This window comes from Carcharodon carcharias, chromosome 26 (genome assembly GCF_017639515.1).
Source record: "Carcharodon carcharias isolate sCarCar2 chromosome 26, sCarCar2.pri, whole genome shotgun sequence".
Taxonomy (NCBI): domain Eukaryota; kingdom Metazoa; phylum Chordata; class Chondrichthyes; order Lamniformes; family Lamnidae; genus Carcharodon; species Carcharodon carcharias.
Genome location: NC_054492.1, coordinates 43,749,847 through 43,771,284, shown reverse-complemented (window position 1 = coordinate 43,771,284; position 21,438 = coordinate 43,749,847). Strand labels below are relative to the sequence as shown.

The window sequence follows — 21,438 nt, the reverse complement described above, 5'->3', positions numbered from 1 at the left end:
TGGATAGACTTGGGTTGTTTTCATTGGAGCAGAGAAGACTGAGGGGTGACCTGATCGAGGTGTACAAGATTATGAGGGGCATGGACAGGGTGGATAGGGAGCAGCTGTTCCCCTTAGTTAAAGGGTCAGTCACAAGGGGACATAAGTTCAAGGTGAGGGGCAGGAGGTTTAGGGGGGGCTGTGAGGAAAAAGTTTTTAACCAAAGGGTGGTGACGGTCTGGAATGTGCTGCCTGGGAGGGTGGTGGAGGCGGGTTGCCTCACATCCTTTAAAAAGTACGTGGATGAACACTTGGCACATCATAACATTCAAGGCTATGGACCAAGTGCTGGTAAATGGGATTAGGTAGGTAGGTCAGGTATTGCTAACATGTTGGTGCAGACTTGATGGGCTGAAGGGCCTCTTCTGCACTGAGAGATTCTGTGTTTGTCTGCACTGTTTACATTACAATTTCTGTGGTGAATATGTCAAAAAGAAATGTATTACAGGTACTCTATTTATTATTCAGTGATATCTCTTACGTATCAAGCCATTTTATTTACTTTAGAATATAGCAAGTCTTGGCTTAGACCATTGTAATGTAAGTTTATGTGTGGTATCCGAAAATTGAAATGATCTGAAATCCAAACATAATCGGTCCTGAGAGTTTTGGATAAAGGATGTTCCACCTATACAATGTGGGCAGTTCAATCCACACGATTTATTTGCCTGGTTCTCGACCCCCTTCCTTTTTGACCTGCTCCTTCGGGCAGACAACAATGGTACCAGCCTGCAACTGGCACATTCCTTTAAGTGTGTAGATAAAAGTCCAATGGCATCAGTGGGCCCGATGACAATCTTAACTCTCGCCTGGATAGATGAATCGCTGCTTGAAATCCAACCCGGTGAAGACAGAGAGAGCAAGTGATACTTCAGCTGTACAAAACTTTGATCGGACCCACGTGTGGTTCCGTATTCGGTTTTGGGAACTGCACCACAGGAAATACACGTTAGCTTTGAAATTGGGAAGTACTTTACCACACAAAAGAGTAGAGGAAATCTGGAATTTTCTCCCCCACAAGAGCCTGGGTACTTTGACAAGGGACTACTTCAAGACTGAGACTGACAGATTTTTATGAGGTAGGCATATCAATGCATATGGATCGAAGGCAGGCAAGTGGGGTCAAATTGCATCCATGGTCTAACTGAATGGTGGAACGGGATTAAGGGGCTGAATGGCCTACTCCTATTCCTTCAAGAAGACATTTTATAAAGAGATAATGGGGGAAACAATCAAATTGCTGTTTGTGTAAAAATAAAAAGAAATCACAGGATGACCACGAGTAGAGCACACCACAGCCAATCAAGGCCATTTTTAAGGGTGTAGTAAGTGATGTTAATCAACCTCTAAGGGAATAGCTAACTGTCCACATGTACCCCAAATAAGCAGACATGGGGGTGGGCTGAATGGCCCGTTTCTGGGCTGTAATTCCTATGTGGAATGCACTAAATGAGTCCAAGATGAGCACCACTTGGGATAACACTTTCATGCTCCTTCAAAGAGCTAGCACAGGGACAGTAGGCTGAGCGGTCTCGTTGTGTGTAGCACCATGATATGATTCCAAGATTGTTTCAATTGACTACCATCACAAAACTTGACTTAAACTAAGAATTGGCCTAGCTCTGAGCATTACCTTTGCTTTGCTTCTTAGTGCTTGATCCTCTTTCCTATCCAGTTCTTCCTGCAAGGCCTGTTTCTCCTGTTCCAGTTCAGACACACGCTTCTGTAGTTTCAGGAACAGGGACATATCCAGAGCGCCCTTCTGTTCAGGAAATTCCTATTCCAAACAGAGGAATTATTGATACATTTCACAAAACAAAAGTGAACAGGATAAACTGTCCCCCTGTCCCTCTCTGGACACTGGGACAACATAGGTTAAAGGTTATACTGAGTTTCCTCTGGATTACCAATGGTGAATGAAGAGGAGTACAGAGAGGATGCAGTACTACAAGTCTTCAAATTCACTTTCAGCTTCAAATAAGACAGACAGTCAAGAGAGAATCCATATAATTCCTCTAAGTAGATTATCTAGATCCACTCGATAATCCCCCATCTAGAACTATTCACATTAATACAACTGCACTAAGGTCTTAAGCTAAAGAGAACTCCAGTGTTTCTACAGATTAATTAGCACAGAGACTTTGTCAGAAATAGTTTGTTTTTTGAAATTGACCTGTTGCCCTACAGATGCTGAAAGGCATTCAAACCTTCACAGCTCCGTAAAAGCAAAATGCTGTAGATGCTGGAAACCTGAAACTAAAAGCAGAAAATGCTGGAAAAACTCAGCAGGTCTGGCAGCATCTACGGAGAGAGAAACAGAGTTAACGTTTTGAGTCCGTATGGCTCTTCTTCAAAGTTCTGAACACGGACTCGAAATGTTAACGCTGTTTCTCTCTCCCTGCCAGACTTGCTGAGCACTCCCAGCAATTCCTGCTTTATATTATTATTAGGGAATTCCACACTTTGGTCCCCCTGACCAATGGTCCATCATCAGTCTTAACTTTGCTTTGCAGCAGATTGACCCTGGGCCCCTGGTTCTATGTCTCAGGGTAAAGAGCTGATGAAGGACGGTACCAACCTCCATTCTTCTCGTTCCATCCTCAGGTTCTCCAGGATCTGAGGAAAGCAGAGAGTTATACGTGTATTCTGACTCATTACTGCTGTGCGTGGAGTCTGTCCTTCTATGACCAGGCTTTGTAACGTTCTGGAAATGGGTGCATACAACCGAGTCACTTCAATCTAACCAAATCAAATCGAATCAAAAATGATCCTTTAGTATAGAGCAGGCTTGTCCAACCCGCAGTCTGCAAGAAGCCCCTCCACGTGGCCCCCAGAACAACTGCTGAAAGAGCCGGTCAGACCCAGCTCAGTGTGTTTGAAGATTTCTTCAGGGGCCTGTTCCTCACCCTCATTTGCTGCTGTTCGGCTTACAGTTGAGCCTATCAGCATCAAGCATGGGAGAGAAACAGGTTGTGATTGGAGGAGCAGTGTATACTGCCAACTGAGAGTATTTGAAGGTCGGGACAGACTTTGGAGTGCATGTTCACCATACTCTCCCATGGCTGCCAGTGCTCTTCCCCGGTACCCAACCAGCGCACATTCCCCCCGGCTCTCTCCTTGTGGCCCTTCCCCTCAGCAGGCACCTGCATTCAGGCGCCGCTAGGCTTCAGGCCTCGCACCAGCTCATGTCACACCTACGCCCATCCCCAAGCCAATTTTGTGATGGTGAGTGCAAGGGAGCGTGAGCATATGAAGGCGTGAGTGTTCGCCCGTGTGAAGCACAGGGGTTGACCTCATGTGCCTGTGTGTGTGTGTGTGTGTGTGTGTGTGTGCGAGAGAGAGAGAGAGTGTGTGTGTGAGTGAAAGTGAGAGAGTGTGTGAGTGTGAGAGAGAGTGTGTGAGTGTGAGAGAGTGTGTGAGTGTGAGAGTGTGTGAGTGTGAGTGAGTGAGTGTGAGTGAGAGAGTGAGTGAGAGAGAATGTGAGTGTGAGAGAATGTGAGAGAGAATGTGAGTGTGAGTGTGAGTGAGAGAGCGCACGAGAGCGTGTGTGTTTGTTGGTTTGTGTGTGTGTGTGTGTGTGTCTCTCTCTCTCTGGCTCACTCCCAGTCGCAGGGTTGTCATTCAGTCTTCCCCCACACACCAACAGGCACTCTCATAGGGGGTGAGGGTGAGTGAGTGAGCACCCTGAGACTTGGAGTTCGCTGGGCACAGACTTTCACCCTTTCACACTGGACGGTCGTCTTCATTACTCATTTTATGATTATCAATTTATTGTCCTGATTTTATTTTTTGCTCAGCAAGGTGTTTCTAATCATACGTCAGCTTTCTTTAAAAAAATTCATGTTTAATGTTGCGCCAAACCTGGGTCTTTCCGAAATTTGCTCATCAGTCCTGAGTGAGAGAAAAATTGAAATGTGCCCCCCTCCCCCCCATGAGAAAAGGTTGGACAAGCCTGGTATCGAGCTAGATTACAAACTGTGTGTGAAACAATACTAGAGTTATTTATCACAAAGTATTAGCTATTTGTACAAACCATGAGTCATTTTTCTTCAGGTTTTACAATTAAATATTGTGTGCAATGTAATTCAATTAATATCAATATTTTAAAAAATAAGTAATATCCCTCACTGCCCAGCATTAATGAGGAATTAACTACATTCTCCCCCCCTACTCATGTTAATAATTTTAATCCTGTTTTAATCGTGATTAAGAGTTAGTTACTTATGCATGCATGCATTAACCATATTCTGTGCAGGGATTTATTAGACCTAATGTAGACCAAATTTGCCAGAACTAAAGTTTGAAAAAATTCCTTTGATCTTGGGTGCTATGAGAGTGTATGGGGTGTTAATCGTATATCATTTGTGGTTAACTATATGCAGGTGGAGGGCATTGATTGGGTGTTACTTGAACACAAATAAAGAGACAGTTACTGATGCTAGGGGTGAGGGTCGAGTTAGGAGGGATATACTTGTAATGTTTCACTCGGTGAATAAACGTAAACTGAGGAAAGAATGGCTCTGGTTTCAGCCTTCATCAGTAGGCTTTCAGAGATTAACATGGAGGTGGCAGGGAGCAAAGTAATTGGCAGTGAGCCTCCTCCACCCAAGTCTAATGCCATTGATTTTGTTCCCCGAACTCTTTTAAACACGTGTGTTTCTGCCGACAAGGACCTAAAGCCTATTCCCTGGTGGCTCAGTTGTTAAATGAAGGACCAAAGGTTTTAAGCATGGAAGTTTCCAGGCTCAACCCCTGGTCCATGCTAGGTTAACCGATGTCTGCCGAAGCAGCAGTGAGGCACTATGGTTGGGCTCAGCATCCTTGAGCTAGGGAGGGAGTGAATGAAAAATAAAAAAAAAAATCAGCAAAGTGCACCTGATGCCAATCCTGTGACAACTTGTGTAAAGTGTGCATGTGTGAACATCAGATGAGCACGGGATCAGGCTCAGTTGTGATGTCCCCTCCCTGCAACTGCAAAGCCTGACCGCACTCATTGACTGGGATCACACTGGAGGATTTGGTTATTGGACCAGGTATCACGTGGGACCTGTAGAACCGCAGGCCAGTCCGATTCAGAATTTACTGGGATAGACAGTGAGCTTACAGGACAGACAGACCTTCTGGACAAATAGCATCCGAAGAGCAAGAATTTACAAGAAGGTTCACTAGACTGGCTCTTGGGATGAGAGGTTTATTCCTATGATGAGGCGTTGAGTAAATTGGGCCTATACTCTGAGTTTAGAAGGGGTGATCTCATTCAAGAAGGGTCTTTCCAGGTTAGACACCAAGAAGTTGTTTCCCTTGGCTGGGGAATCTAGAACATGGGGACACAGCCACAAGATAAAGGGTAAATCATTTAGGACTGAGATGAGGAGAAATCTTTTCAGTCAGAAAGTGGTGAATCTTTGGAAGTCTCCATCCCAGAGGCTTGTGAATGTTGTATTGTTGAGTATATTCAAAGGTTGGGATAAATCTCTCAGGGTGAATGGATATTGGGAGAAGGCAGAAAAGTGGAGTTGAGGCAGAAGATCAGCCATGATTAAAGATTTTCACGTATGGTTCCAGGGTTGAGAGACATTGGTTACATGGATAGACTGGAGAAACCACGGAGAGATTGGAGAAGCTGGGGCTGTTCTTCTTGGCAAAGAAAGGTTGAGAGATTTGACAGAGCTGTTCAAAATCAGGAGGAGTCTGGACTGAGTTGATAGACAGCCTGCTCCCTTTGACAGAACGGTCAAGTATCAGAAGACATCAACTTAAGGTGACTAACGAAAGAACCAGAGGTGACACGAGGAAAAACTTTGTTACACAGCAAGTGGTTAGGATCTGAATGCGCTGCCTGAGATTGTGGTGAAGGCAATCATGGCTTTCAAAAGGGAATTACACCTGAAAAGAAAAGACTGCAGGGTTATGGGAAAAGTCAGGGGGTCTAGCTAAGCAACTCTGACAGGGAGCCAGCATGGACTCAATGGGCCAAATGCTCTCCTTTTGTGCAGTAATATATGATATAATTCCATGATTGTATTGAATGGTGAAGCAGGCTCAAGAAGCTGTATGGACCAGTCCTGCTACCATTTCTTATGTTCTTTCATTTCTCTAGTTCTCCTAACATAGAATATGTGTCAAAACACTTCACACGGACAAGTGAAGATCACACAGGAGAGAAGGGCAGCTGGAAATAGTTTGGGGAGGGGGAAGAAAAATACAGGGTTGAAAGTAGCAAGGGAATAGCCATAGACAAGAGCTTCATATCTGAGAAAATGGCCAACAGTGATGGGGAAAGTGAGAAGTAAAATGGTGTCAGATGGGTGGAGTGTATGTGTTGGAATATATCGCTTCAGGGGATGCAGAGGTAGGAATGAGGTGAGACCACAAAGGGATTTGGATACAAGAATGGGGAGGAGGATAGGAGTGGAGTCTGGGATTCGGGGCTGCATGTTGTGGAAGAGGGTGGTTGTAATTTATGGAGGGTAAAGAAAGGCAGGGAGGCTAAAAACGAGCGTGTCTGCAGTGAAGCCTTGAACAAATACTCATACTTAACATTTTGATTCTTCAAGACACTTACGACCAAAGATATTTCCTCCTTCAGGTTATCATAGCGTTCCTCCAGTCGGCAGAACTCATTAAGCAGAGACTGGTACCTGGATCTTTCATCGTTAAGGTCAATCTCAAGCTGTTTGGTCTCTTCTTCCATCCTCTTCTCCATAGATTCTGCAATGGGACACAGCAGCATTATTATGAGACCTGAAGCTAAAGGGCACGAGTGATCGAGATAGTTTTTTATGACAATCAATTATAGCTTTCATGGTCAGCAGAGACGATCGCTATATTCTAGATTTATTAATTGAATTTAAATTCCACCAACTGTCGTGATGGGATTTGATCCTGTGTCCCCAGAGTATTAACCTGGGCCTCTGCATTATTAGACCAGTGACAATTCTGCTACACCACTGTCTCCCCGAACTTAAAAGGACAAAAATATTTCAGAGCTTCTGGTTTGTGGAGAGATGTCCGTCAAATAATAGTTTAAGATCATTAATCTCCTCAGGCCTTCTGCACCTGGTCTGTTTGACATCAGGCATCAGAAGCCAGTCAGGAGCAGAGAGAGTGCATTGAGACTTAATAGCAAAGAGATTACACAACTAAAAATGTTGCTCAAGAAAATATGCTATTACTTTCATTTAATAATATAATAATTTGCAAAGGACTATGCTCCCAAAGTATTAGTTTAGGGTTTTTTTCCGAAATTCCTCTCGAGATCGTGCAGCAACTTTTGTCAGTCTGCACCCTTTAAGCTCCAGTGCATCACCAGGCTGAACGTCACCCTCTTGAGGGATGGAAGCATCACCTGTTATCTCTTTGGCCTGTTCCTGGATTTGACGATTCAGCTCCTCTTTCTCATTCTTCAGCAAAGCGTTCTGTTCTTTAAGCTGGGACACCATCTGTAAGGAGGGTTAGCAAAGGACAATCTTAATGGCTTTGTCGTTCTTCACTGTAAATACTGTGCTATATAACCACCTTCATATTCGCCATTCAATTTTGTAATCCCAAATCTCCCCATTCTGCAGCACTATAACATATTGGGTATTTTAATCTCACTCTAGGAAGAATGGAGAACGATTAAGCAGCTGCATCAGATAGTAATATAATCTTGTCTGAACAAATTAGGTCACCTAGTGGTGCTTGAGTTTATATAATGAAGAAAAAAGATTACCTTCCAACATTTAATATTAATTTGATTTTTTTAAAGGTAGTTTTTATTAGAAAAATTCCCACATAACGTGCTGAACTGAACATGAGGGAAATTCTCACCAGGTCCGTTTCTGCTTTGTATTTATCTGCTCCTTCTTCAAGACGTTTCTTCTGAGCCTGAGTTTCCTTGAGTTCCCTGCGGAGAATCACGATCTCCTCCATCAGGCTGGTAATCTTGTTGGAGGACACTTTGGCACTTTCTTCATTCGCACGGAGCCGATCGACCTCAGTCCGTAACTTCTCCGTCTCGTTGGTGTAAGTAGTCTCCAAACCACTCAACTTCTCCAGCAAAGATTTCATCTCTTTAGTCTACGTTGAAAGAAAGAAGGGTTGGAGTCAGCAGCAACGTAAATTAAAGGGTCACCATTCAATTAGGAGAGTGAAAATGTAGTCCTGAATGGAGCTAACGTCAAGGGAATGGACTCATTTAAGGAGAACACATGGAAATGTGGCAAAGGCTTTAAACAAAAGCACTATATGTATCTCTGTCAGGGAAGGGATGGGTGAACATATAAACAGATATAGAATATACATTATACATGCATGCATATTACACAGATAATTTACCATGGCTGTCTATACACTAACATATGGAGACAGGAGGGGCGGTATCATATGGTAATGTTGCTGGACTGGTAATCAGAGGCCCAAAGTAATGCCCTTATGATAGTTCAAATCCCACCACGGCAGCTGGGGGATTTTAAATATAATTATTACATGAGGAATGAAATGTTCATCTCATTATTAATAATGATTAAACAACCAGATTTCTGTAAAAACTCATCTGCCTCACTATTATCCTTCAGAGAGGAAATCTGCTGTCCTTACCCAGTCTGGCCTACTTGTGATTTCAGACCCATGGCAATGTGACTAACTCTTATTTCCCTACGAAATGGCCTGGCAAGTCATTCAGTCGAGGGCAATTAGGGATAAGCAATAAATGCTGGCCTTGCCAGCAGCACTCTCATCCCAAGAATAAATAAGAGTATACTCCTCTATTTATTTCCCAAGCACGCATTAACAATCAAATGTGACTAAAAAAGAGCTGGCAATAGCATCCCTGCTAAAATACTCATTGTACTTTATCCACCTCCCCACACATCCCCAATTCTCCAATTTTCTTCCCTCCTCTTCTGAAAGTATTGACTCCATAACTAGAGGGGAGGTGGTGGCATAATGGTATTGTCACTGGACAGAGACCCAGGATAATGGTATTGTCACTGGACAGAGACCCAGGGTAATGGTATTGTCACTGGACAGAGACCCAGGGTGACGGTATTGTCACTGGACAGAGACCCAGGGTGACGGTATTGTCACTGGACAGAGACCCAGGGTGACGGTATTGTCACTGGACAGAGACCCAGGGTAATGGTATTGCCACTGGACAGAGACCCAGGGTAATGCTCATCATGGCAGATGGTGAAACTTGAATCCAAAAAAACCTGGAATTAAAGTTCTGATGATGACCATGAAACCATTGCCGATTATCAGAAGAACCCATCTGGGTCACTAATGTCCCTTAGGGAAGGAAATCTGCCTTCCTCACCTGGTCTGACCTACATGTGACTCCATGCCCACAGCAATGTGGTTGACTCTTTAAATGCCCTCTGAACAAGGACAATTAGGGATGGGCAATAAATGCTGGCCTGGCCAGTGATGCCCACATCCCATGAACGACTAAGTGTAAAAAAAAGTATGTCCCCACCAGCTGCAATCACTGTCCAGTAACTTGGGGGAGAATTGTTGATTCGGCGAGCGAGGGTGGGACTTGCCGAACAGTCAAAAGCCTATTAAGGCCATTTAACTTTCAATTCAAATAATTAATGGAGCTGCCCGTCCAACCTTGAGGTTGGCGTTGGTTGGGGGGGGGGGGGGAGGCTAAGAGCCCAGGCGGCCTTCACACTTTTCATGGAACCTCATCCATGGGCGGGATGAGGTTTCATGAATGATTTTAAAATTTTCACAAAAAATTTCAATAAAATTAATGCACATGTCCCAGCTCATGTGACAGTTTCACAAGAGGGGACATGTCATAAAAAATTTTCCGCTACTTTATTAAGCTTTTTACACTTTAAGCTTATCTCCCTGAGGCACCTCTGTGCCTCGGAGATTTCTGTGCTCTTTCGTGCGCAGTCCCAACTCAGGGAACACCCCCACCCCGCCCAGGGAGTGCTCAGCGCTTCTGGGTGCGCGTCACGCTGGGCGGGTCTTAATTGGCCCGCCCACATAAAATGGCGGCGCGCATCCGATTGGGGGCGCCGATCGGGTCCTTGCCCGCCCCCCGCACAACCCCTCCCGATGGGGAGAAAATTCTCCTCTTTGTTCTAGTGACCATTATTCACTAATGAGTCTCGACACAGAGAGTCCACTGACGCTGAAAGCACTTCACACTGATGACTGATCCCACTTTCACTCAGAATCCGACCAGTACATTCCCAGCAAGGATCCACGTTAGCAGTGGGTTTGGGTGGAGGGGACATGGTGGCAGTAAGCCTCTAGCAGCCAATTTTGTTATCCCAGTTGATGAGATCAGCTAACACTACTACTACATGTGTTTACTTAGTGCTACCCTTAACGTAGTCAAATGTCCCAGGGCACTTCACAAGTGCGCTATAAAACAAAGCTTGATGCAGACTCACATCAGGAGATATTAGAGCAGATGACCAAAAGCTTGGTCAAAGAGGGAGGTTTTAACAAGTGTCTTAAAAGAGAAAAAATAGGTAGAGAGGCAGAGAGGGCTAGGGAGGGAATTCCAGAGCTTAGGGCCTAAGCAACTGAAGGCACGGGCACTAATAGTAGAGTGATTAAAATCAAGAGGCCAGAATTAGAGCAGCGCAGATATTTTGGAGGGTTGTAGGGCTGGAGGAAATTAGAAGTGGGGGGTCGGAGGGGAGGGGGCTGCGAGACCATGCAGGGATTTGAAAGCAAAGATGAGAATCATAAAAATCGAGATTTTGCTTGCTCGGGAGCCAATGCAGGTCAGCGAACACAGTGGTGATGGGTGAAGGGCACTTGGTGTGAGTAAGAATGCAAGGAGCAGAGTTTTGGATGACCTCAATTTTATAGAGGGAGGCCAGCCAGGAGTGTATTGGAATAATCAAGTCTGGAGGTAACAAAGGCACAGACGATGGTTTCAGCCGCAGATGAGCTGAGATGGAGACATGTGTAAGTACACGTGCAGATTGGGGAGAGGATATAAAATGAATTTTGTCCACAGCACCATATAATCTACAGATACAGACTGGCACTGTAGCACAATTGCTGATTCACTGTGGATTTGACTTTTGAAGAAAGAAATGCCACCGTAGAGCTGATGAAACTGATTTTGTTTGTGATAGAGGAAAGCTCCAAGATATTGGTTAATACTGGCGTTACCTGGTCATTGACTTTGCACTGCAGCTGCATAATCTTGTTCTCCATGCCAATGTTGAGGGTTTTGTAGTGCTCGACAGATCTCGCTTCAATCTTCAATTTCTTAAGCTCGCGCTTTGCCATCATGCGGCGGTAGCAACACTGCAAGTAGATGATGGCGTGGTGGGTCCTCTTGTACTTGCTCCTCGCCATCCAGCTGCGCACGTGCTTCTGAAGAATGATAGCTTTTTGTTCCCGGAGGATCTGTTTGCAAAAGAAAAGGTTTTAAAGACATACACGGTTTTGGCAGAAGTCTCATCATGTCTGAATAGAAGTGTCAAGAAGGTGTAAGAATATCTATAATGTTATTGGAAATTATTTTAAAATATAGAGTTCTAGGTGTGTGCGTGTGTGTGTGTGTGTGTAATTGGATTAAAGTCAGCTGGTCTGGAGGCTTTGATGTATAGAAAAGAAGTAGGTTTGAAATGTTAATTAGGTAAACATGAGGGCAATTTGCATTTTTTCTTTAAGCAAACTAGTGTAGATTAGATTCAGAGAGGAGTGCAATATTACACCTAACCAGGTGAAGCTCAGAAATGTTGTGTTTGTTATATTATGACACAGCTGTTGGTAAAAGCTGAGTTGTTTAAATCCCAGAGGAATTGAACAACTGTCATAACCTATATTTTCAATTGGAATCAAAAATAAAAATACCTGGAAAAACTCAGCAGGCCCGACAGCATCTGTGGAGAGAAACCTCCCTGCAGATGCTGTCAGACCTGTTGAGTGTTTCCAGGTATTTTTGTTTTTGTTTCCGATTTCCAGCATCTGCAGTATTTTGATTTTTTCAATTGGTATGTTTGTGAAGCAGCTCTGACTTCAGGAATTAGACCACTGAGCCTCAAAAGGTTTTTTTTTTAAATATAAAATTAAATTAAACATTTATTAATTTAACAACAAATGAAACACGACACACATGTCTACAAACTACTACCATAATAACTTTTAAACAAATCTCCAAATTAATCACTCCCAGGTAAATCTTCACCAAGGCAACAGTAACCCATAGACTTTAAACAGACACCGGGCAAAGCACATTTTGAATTTGTAAGGTCAAATGAGGCTCTTGCAATTTGGTTCCTTTGCAGACATAGTTGGAGGCTTACAGGCTGGTCAGATCTTAAATGCCTCTGACTTAAACACACAAACTCCTTTCTGTAAATTTTCCATTGTATTACTGTGTTTTTTTAATTTTACCACTCCTAATAATACTATCCTTTCATTCCACCAATTTTATTAGTAATTTCAATACATTGCTTGGCTTCTCCCAGCTAGGTGCAAGATTTTACTCCCACTCTTGAATGCTTTATTCAACAAATGCAAATTTATACTTTACCTTTTAACTTCCTTAAATTTATCTAATTAACATCTCAAAACTACTATACATCAAAGCACCCAGACCAGCTGGCTTTAATCCAATTAAGCCACATACAGACACACACAGACACAGACCCTATTACAATTCCAATTTAAAAATAATTTCCAATAACATTATAGACACCAATATCTCTTCATGACAGTTTATTTTTCCCAAGGATTACTAATAATGTGGGTACTACGAAAGGGTCTTATTAATAGAAGAGGTAAAGTTCAAAAGATATAGTGATGCAATGAATATTTGCATTCAAAGAAGAAAATATGTATAAAAGGAAGAGAAAGCTGCTGGTAAAAGGGAGAGGGATTCTAATTTCTAAAGTTTCCAGCCTGTAAGCCTCAAGGTGCTGTCTGCAAGGACCCAGAGCTGAAAGAAACTCATTTTGAATGTGACTTTCCAGGGTGTGCTTTGCTGGGGGTCTGTTTAAATCTGTATGTTTTACTATTGCCTTAATGGAGGTGTAACTAGGGGTCAGATTAATTAGGGAATTTTTGTACTTATTATAGTAGTAACTTTGTGGACATATGTATGTGCTTACAATGTTTCTTGCATTAATAAATGTTTAATTTAGTTTTATAAAAAGCTCTTGAGACTCGGTGGTCTTATTACTACTAAATTCAAAGCCTGCATCTCAAAAACATACAAATTGCAAAAAAAACCGAGATGGCTGTGACAGTTGTTTCAAGTTTCCCTCTGGGGTTTGAACAGCTCAGCATTTACCATCGGCGCTGTCATAATATAAGAAATTGTGTTGACAATAGACCTGGTCCTTGAAGGAATAAATACATTCTGAGCACCTCCACAGATCCTTTAAATCCACCAAATTAGTTTTCAGATGCAGCAGTCATGTCGGCAAATGCAGCTAATTTGTGCAGAGGGGGATCCCAAAAACAACAAACTAGATCACTGTTCCCCCCTGTTCACCCCTTGTTGGTCATGTTGGTTTGAAGAGGGATACTGGCTGGGATATTGTGAAAATTATTTGGTTTGTTTCAGTAAAAAGATGGCTTCTCGAAGATGGCGCAGCTCATCCTTGGCACCGCATTGAGGCATTAGGGCTACTGCTCAGGTGCCCAATTGCAGATCAAACCCACAACCTCTAACTCAAGAAGTGAGCATACCAGCAATTGAGCCAATCTGAGAACACAATTGTCTTATTAATTCAATGGATTAATGCACAATCTTAGAAGGAATTCACAATTACAGAATTTACAACAACTTTAACGCTGCATGTCACATTACAAGTGTAAGTGATTGGAGGCATAATTGGATCCTACTTTAAACTGGAATGCATATTCAATTTATTATATTCATTTAGGATTATTCCATCAAAGCTGCGTGTATGTGGCAGAATCCAAACCAATTTTGTTGGAGTCTTATTGAACTCATTGTTGGCAAAGCACCGACTATGGGAATGGTCTAATTTACCTGCTGTCACCCACCACAAATTCTACAGTGTATTCCACCCTGAGTATTCACAAGGGTTCATTTCTTTTTTTTTAAGATATCTGCCTTCATCATGGTTGCTTCTTGCTCCATTCTGCCAATGAGCCATCCAACATACAAAGCAATCAACAAGATCAGTGAGAGAATTGGAGGGAAACTGGGTTTAGATAGTGACCATTAGCATCCGTGCTCAGATGACTGGGTTAGCAGTCTCTTCAGTAAAGATAATCTGCGGCACTAGTTTGGGCACTTGGTGTGGACTGGCAAGCTTGCTCATACACTGCACACAATGGACATCAGGAGGGCTGGTGTGAGAAATGAGAAACTAGAACACTGTGTACAATGGGAGCTGTTATGGAGGTTCCGGTTGAGGTATATTGCTGGGGCAGTGTGAAAGGAGATTTACTCTGCACCTAACCATGTTACACTGGGATTTCTGGAAAACAAGTTTCATTCACTAGCAGTAACAGCCGTTATTTTGATACGGTGCTTGCATTTATAACAATGAATGCAAAAATACCGAAATTCCCATATGAAAGAAATGCACATTATTATACTGTGACAGAGTAATGATAATGTTCCATAATGAGAGAAGCAACATACACCCACTCTTTGTTGCTTGGTATTTCTCTGTGGATATTCCTCTGAACCATTAAAACATTTGGATAGAAGACAATGAAGTGAGCTATTAAAGCAACTACTTACGGCCTTGAATTGTCGTCTTCCCCGAAAGCCTCGGACAAAAGACTGGATAACAATGGTTGCTGAGCGGATACGCAGGAACTTTTGCCAAGCAGAGTACATACGCTGGAATTTTTGGATGAGGATTGCTGCTCTGGTCCTACGGAGGAATTGAGCATAGCTGGAATGCAATAAAAAAAAAGACCACTTAATATTCAAAGCCTTTGAGGAGCCAACCATACCCTGGGGCATCACCCTGACAAAACAGATCTGTGTTGAATGCTTTTGGTGGTGGAGAGGGGATAAAGCACGGCCAGCTCTTAAATTATCCATGTCGCCGCTCTTCTTCGAAGTGGTGAGAGGTCACTTGACATCCAGCCAAGAGGCAGATGGTTTCATGTCTAAATTGAAAGATGGCATCTCTGAGCGCAGCACTCCCACAATACTTCCCTTCTGTATGCTTGAACCCAAAAGGAGAAGGCGGGGGTGACATAGTGGTATTGTCACTGGACTGGTCATCCAGAAACCCAATGTAATGCTCTGTGGACCCAGGCTCGAAACCCACCATGGCAGATGGAATTAAAAATCTATTCTGGAATTAAAAGTCTAATGATAACCATGAAATGATCGTCCGAAGAACCCATCTGGTTCACTAATGCCATCCTTACCTGGTCTGGCCTACATGTGACTCCAGACCCACAGCAATGTGGTTGACTCTCAAATGCCCTCTGAACAAGGGCAATTAGTGATGGGCAATAAATGCTGGCCTAGCCAGCGATGCTCTCGTCCCATGAATGAATAATGAAAAAATAATATTCTGACTCAGGCTGACATCAATTCTTAATAACACAATATTACAGATATGGAGCATTCAATGTTCCTGTGAACATTTGAACTATTATTTAACTGAGGAGTGAATTAGTCATGAATTTCTTGAATTTCCTCCCACACTCAAGTGTGTCAATTTGAAATATTATTGAGGATAATGGTCCATGTCTCAGACATTCAAACCGTCATGTTCACATGTTGAGAACCACCAATGTTGTAAAGTGCCCAGTAAATGTACAAGAGTTAAGTAGAGCACCAGATCATTAACACTGGTTAAGAACAGGCTTATTCTACACACCCAGTGAGTAAAATGCTACAAAATTGCTGAATGGATCAATGAATAAAAATACTGAGACTGCAGAAATGAATAAATTATACAATATGATTCATATCTGATCAATAAACATTTCAGACTGAAATCATACTTTATTCTTTTCGGCCCCTTCTCCAAATAAGGAGATTCACAAGTGCTAAGTTCTGAAGAAGAGTCATATTGAACTCAAAGCTATTTCTCTCTCCACAGATGCTGCCAGACGGCTGAGATTTTTCCAGCATTTTTTTGTTTTTATTTCAGATTCCAGCACCTGCAGTATTTTGATTTTAGATTTATAAGTGCCCCTGTTCCTAGGTTCTACCAGGTTGTAGAAAGGCAACGTGGATTGACTTGCTCTCCAACTTCGGCCTGTTCCTCAATGGGAGCGCGGGTGAAAACTGAGCTCCCACGTGTGAGGGGAGGGCTCACAATCACCCATCACCCCTCTCCAAGCTGCAGTGTAAGGTACCTGGCGCGTCAGCGCAGGTTCACGCTAAGAGACGATCGATTGATTTGAAAAGCGGCATTACCATTTGGCTTGGTAGCCCCGCACATATCGCTGAATAGTGATGGCAGCTTTCCGCATGCGCAGGTACTTCTTCCGCTGTAACCAGCTTCGGATGGTTTTCTGGATTCTGATGCAGGCAGCTCGCAGCTTGTCCGCTCGCAGCTTCTCCAGGTAGGCCACTTGCCCGGCACGGAAGAAAATCTTGGTTTTACCAAACTGATACTTGTCCTGATCCTATAAAACAAGCACAAAATCATAACAGCGCAACAGGGATAAGAGAGTCTACGTATTTAAAAAAGTTACTTATCCTAATCTCGCACCGGGCATGACGATCTCCTATTTAACGAACTGGGAAGTCAGATCTAAAATGATAAAGCTTAGTCAGCATCGACATTCCAACAGTCTGTGTGGGTGGGGAGTTCACAGCATTGAATTCCTGCAGGGTATCCAGACTGCTTGAAATTTTTCTTTTCACGGGATGTGGGCGTCACTGGCTGGGCCAGCATTTATTGCACATTTCTAGTTGCCCTAGTTGAGAAGATGGTGGTGAGCTGCCTTCTTGAATCACTGCAGTCCATGTGGTGTAGGTACACCCACACAGTGCTGTCAGGGAGGGAGTTCCAGGATTTTGGCCCAGCCACAGGGAAGGAATGGCGATGTATTTCCAAATCAGGATAGCAAGTGAACTTGGTGTTCCCATTTGTCTGCTGCTTTTGTCCTTCTGGATGGTAGTGGTCGTGGGTTTGGAAGGTGCTGTCTAGGGAGGCTTGGTGAGTTCCTGCAGTGCATCTTGTAATTAGTACACACTGCTGCTACTGTGTGTCAGTGGTGGAGGCAGTGAATGTTTGTGGAAGGGATGCCAATCAAGCCGGCTGCTTTGTCCTGGATGGTGTCAAGCTTCTTGAGTGTTGTTGGAAATGCACTCATCCAGGCAAGTGGGGAGTATCAAACTCCTGGCTTGTGCCTTGTAGATGGTGAACATGCTTTAGGGAGTCAGGTGGTGAGTCATGCACCACAGGATTCCTAGCCTCTGACCTGCACTTGTAGCCGCAGTATTTATATAGCTAGTCCAGTTCAGCTTCTGAAAAATGGTAACCCCCAGTATGTTGATAGTGGGGCATTCAGCAATGGTAATGCCATTGAACGTCAAGGGGTGATTGGTTAGATTCTCTCTAGGTGGAGATGGTCATTGCCTGGCACTTGTGCAGCATGAATGTTACTTGCCACTTGTCAGCCCAAGCCTGGATATTGTCCAGGTCTTGCAGCTTTTGGACATGGGCTGCTTCAGTTTCTGAGGAATCACGAATGGTGCTGAACATTGTACAATCAGAGAACATCCCCACTTCTGACCTCATACTGGAAGGAAGGTCATTGATGAAGATGGGCATTACCTTGAGGAACTCCTGCAGTGATGTCCTGGAAATATGATTGACCACCAACAACCACAACTATCTTCCTTTGTGCTAGGTATCACTCCAACCAGCAGAGTTTAAGCTGACTAATCCCGTCATTTTTCTGTTTTTGGGGATAGACACTTTAATTCCAGATCCAAGTCAGTTCCTGACCAAATTAAGTGCTAACTCTAACTCCAGCCAAAATGCTAAGGTTACTAACAGTAGTGTGATATCTGTATTTTAAATTCATAAACTATGTACCAAACATTGTTCTCAACTAAATATTCATTTGAGAAGGATTCATAACCACAGGTAAATGACTGAAAGCTGAAATGTTCATGAGTTAATGAATGAAACATGTTAGCTATCATTACAATGATTGTCCTTTATTGCCTAGTTCGGCTATCAGTGTGACAATCTATTTATGCAAAAAAGTCAGTTTAAAGATCTAAGCTAAAGAGCAGGTTGAGTATTTATTTTATTGAGATGGTTTGATTGTCAATGATTTATCATTTTTACTCTTCAATGCCAGTGTTTATCCACGCAATTTCCTGTGGTTCTGGAATACAACTTGTACCAAACCAATGATTCAAATTTCTTTTCATGCCAAACATTTCACTGAGTATCTTCGAACCATGAGCACTGACATTTACTAAAATTAAAAGGCAAAATTTGGCTATTTACAAATTAAATTAACATATGAAAACATTGGACAACATTCAGTATAATTAGAAAAAGCATACAGGACACTTAGAGGAAATGCATGCTATTATATATTTAAAAAATTCTTAATAGCTTAAAGAGAGAACCTGCACATATTAACTATAGTGCATTGCAACATGTGCTTCTGAGATTGTTACAGCAATTGGATCTAATTATCTTAAAGGGATCTTAAAGATCCTTCCAAACCAGTAAACTCTATCAGCTAGAAGAACAAAGGCAGCAGATGCATGGGGGGCACCACCACCTCCAGCTTCCCCTCCAAACCATACATCATCCTGACTTGGAACAATAATTGTCCTTCCTTTGCTGTCACTGGGGCAAAACCCTGGAACTTCCTTCCTAACAGCACTGTAGGTGTACGTACACCCTATGGACCACAGCGGTTCAAGGGCAAATAGGTATGGGCAACAAATGCTAGCATTGCCAGCAATGCTCAAATCCCCTGGTTGAATTTTTTAAAATTTAAGTACAGTATGGGTTACATATAGCTACCCCTTAGCAAACATAACGTACATTACATGGTAAAATGCTTCTGCTCTTCTGAAACAGCCACCAATTTATTGCAGTAGATCCACTTAAACCATTTAAAAAAAACCTTTCCATCTCTTGCCTGCCCTCAGACATACTAATTAGATCCAATTCCTGTAATAATCTCAGAAGCACATGTTGCAATGCACTATAGTTAATATGTGCAAGTTCTCTCTTTAAGCTATTAAACATTTGTTTATATATAATAGCGTGCATTTCCTCTAAGTGTCCTGTATGCTTTTTCTAATTATACTGAATGTTGTCCAATGTTTTCATATGTTAATTTAATTTGTAAATAGTCAAATTTTGCCTTTTAATTTTAGTAACTGTCAGTGCTCATGGTTCGAAGATACTCAGCGAAATGTTTGGCATGAAAAGAAATTTGAATCATTGGTTTGGTACAAGTTGTATTCCAGAACCACAGGAAATTGCGTGGATAAACACTGGTCTTGAAGAGTAGAAACGATAAATCATTGACAATCAAACCATCTCAATAAAAGAATTATTCAACCTGCTCTTTAGCTTAGATCTTTAAACTGACTTTTTCGCATAAATAGGTTGTCACACTGATAGCCGAACCAAGCAATAAAGGACAATCATTGTAATGATAGCTAATGTTTTTCATTCATTAACTCATGAACATTTCAGCTTTCAGTCATTTATCTGTGGTTATGAATCTTTCTCAAACGAATTTAATCAGCTTTAAGACTGAAGACAGTTTACAGGTACAGATGTAGATACTGGTGCCTGACTATCAATTCACTTCAACTAAAATTATCCACTGATTATTCCAAACCACTAAAGGTGTTCAGTGAGTTATATTTATAAACTTCCTCACAGGCTATTAGTATCACTCACTGATTGGCAGAGCAAATGCAAACTTTGGACCCAAATTTAACTATGTCTAAGTGAACAGATTTTGATCGACTTAAAATCTTGGCCCTTTCTTTTCAGAAACCCAACCTTGCCATCACCTCACTTCTGCTTTTTGATGTATTTCGTCTTTTACTTCTTTTAACATTCCAAGATTCCTTTATTCTGACCTTTCACAACACTTTTCAGTGTTTTAAGACTGAACTGGAACTCATGGGTGAAACAGTGACCACTATAATTTTGGCAAGACTGTGGGCCAGATTTTGGCCAGCAAGGCAGATGGTTCGATTACCAGACTCGCCTAAGTAAAATTGCCCTGAATCATGAGATTGCTCCAGGGAGTCAGGTGCAGAATGATGTCTGGCCCACTGACCCCGGAAAACAGATGCTTAGGAGGATAGCCAGATGTTGAAACTGGCTAGTTAGAAGGCCCGCCTCAGTTCTCTGGTACTTGGTCCCAGTTGTTTTAAAAGATTTTAGGCCCACCAGTCCTCACCCCTCACACACACCAATGGCCCCTCATAGCCCCATACCAACTCAATGCAACTTATCCAGTTTTCACTATGGGTAAGCTTCAGAAGCCATGTGAAGATGAAAAAAAGATAAACTTCTGAACATCAACAAAGAACTCTACTGAAACTGCTCAGATAGATGCTACACCAGCTGGTCTTTCAATCAAAGCAGTCCAGCAGAAGTTTTTTTTTAAATCAATGACACCTACCAATTTTTTTAATACATAGTTTAAAGAGTGGGAGAATTTAAAAACTTCAGATCATGACAGTTGAGCAGACCTTATCTGCCCATTCAAGAGCGTTTACATCTACTCCATCAATTAGTGAGTCCCACATTGCAGGTTAAGGTCCTGCGACAGCCAAAATGGGGCCTGTTTGGACTTAGCACTGAGTTCAAATGGCCCTGCTGAGTCCAGGTTTCCCTCCTGCGTGAAGCATGTTCTGCCTCCTGTCCCCGGCCAGCAAAAATTCATTCTGTCAGAAGCAGGGGAAGGACTTTGCATCCAGGTCTCGCCCTCTATTTTTAAAGTCCAGACAATGCGAAAATCCAGCCTTTGTTTCACAATCATCAATAAAAATCTCACAGTGGAGAATAACTTTTCATGTTATATTGAAGGAACAAAGTGTTCACAGTGGAGCAAGGACATTAGCAAGGACATGTACTGAGTCTCACCAAGTGTATGTAATGGAATCTCAGGCTATACTAGATGTTTATTTAATATCAAAGAAATTCTAATAGCGTTCTCTTTGATTATCACTGTGGCATTTTAGTATAATTAGTCTTCACACAGACTGATCAGCCGAATGAGTCACCTCACTCCTCTCTCTCTTTCGTACAATGAATATTAGCACTAACACTGTCAGCAGACAGCTCACCACCCTTTCCACTGCAGCCGGGTTGTCCGATTGCTTGTACAACATGCAATCTTGAATGAGCTGCAAGTTCCTTCAGTTAAATGTTGGAATGACCAAAGTCATTGTCCTGGGTTCCCACCACAAAGTCCATATTATTTGTCACTGGTTCCTTCCCCCTTCCTTAATCCCTATCCCCGATT

General features: G+C 42.5%; 1 protein-coding gene across 13 annotated transcripts in view; it reads right to left on the bottom strand.

The window, feature by feature from the left end:
- myo5aa (myosin VAa) overlaps positions 1-21,438 on the bottom strand; it is a 203,624-nt gene that overhangs the window by 44,898 nt on the left and 137,288 nt on the right. For all 13 annotated transcript variants that reach the window (XM_041174847.1, XM_041174850.1, XM_041174851.1 and 10 more), the window contains 8 exons: positions 16,376-16,587; positions 14,729-14,885; positions 11,167-11,406; positions 7,852-8,100; positions 7,388-7,481; positions 6,605-6,750; positions 2,618-2,743; positions 1,673-1,816 (listed from right to left, as the gene is read on the bottom strand). In XM_041174847.1, the coding sequence (XP_041030781.1) occupies positions 1,673-1,816; positions 2,618-2,743; positions 6,605-6,750; positions 7,388-7,481; positions 7,852-8,100; positions 11,167-11,406; positions 14,729-14,885; positions 16,376-16,587 (1,368 nt within the window). The remainder of the gene's footprint in view (positions 1-1,672; positions 1,817-2,617; positions 2,744-6,604; positions 6,751-7,387; positions 7,482-7,851; positions 8,101-11,166; positions 11,407-14,728; positions 14,886-16,375; positions 16,588-21,438) is intronic.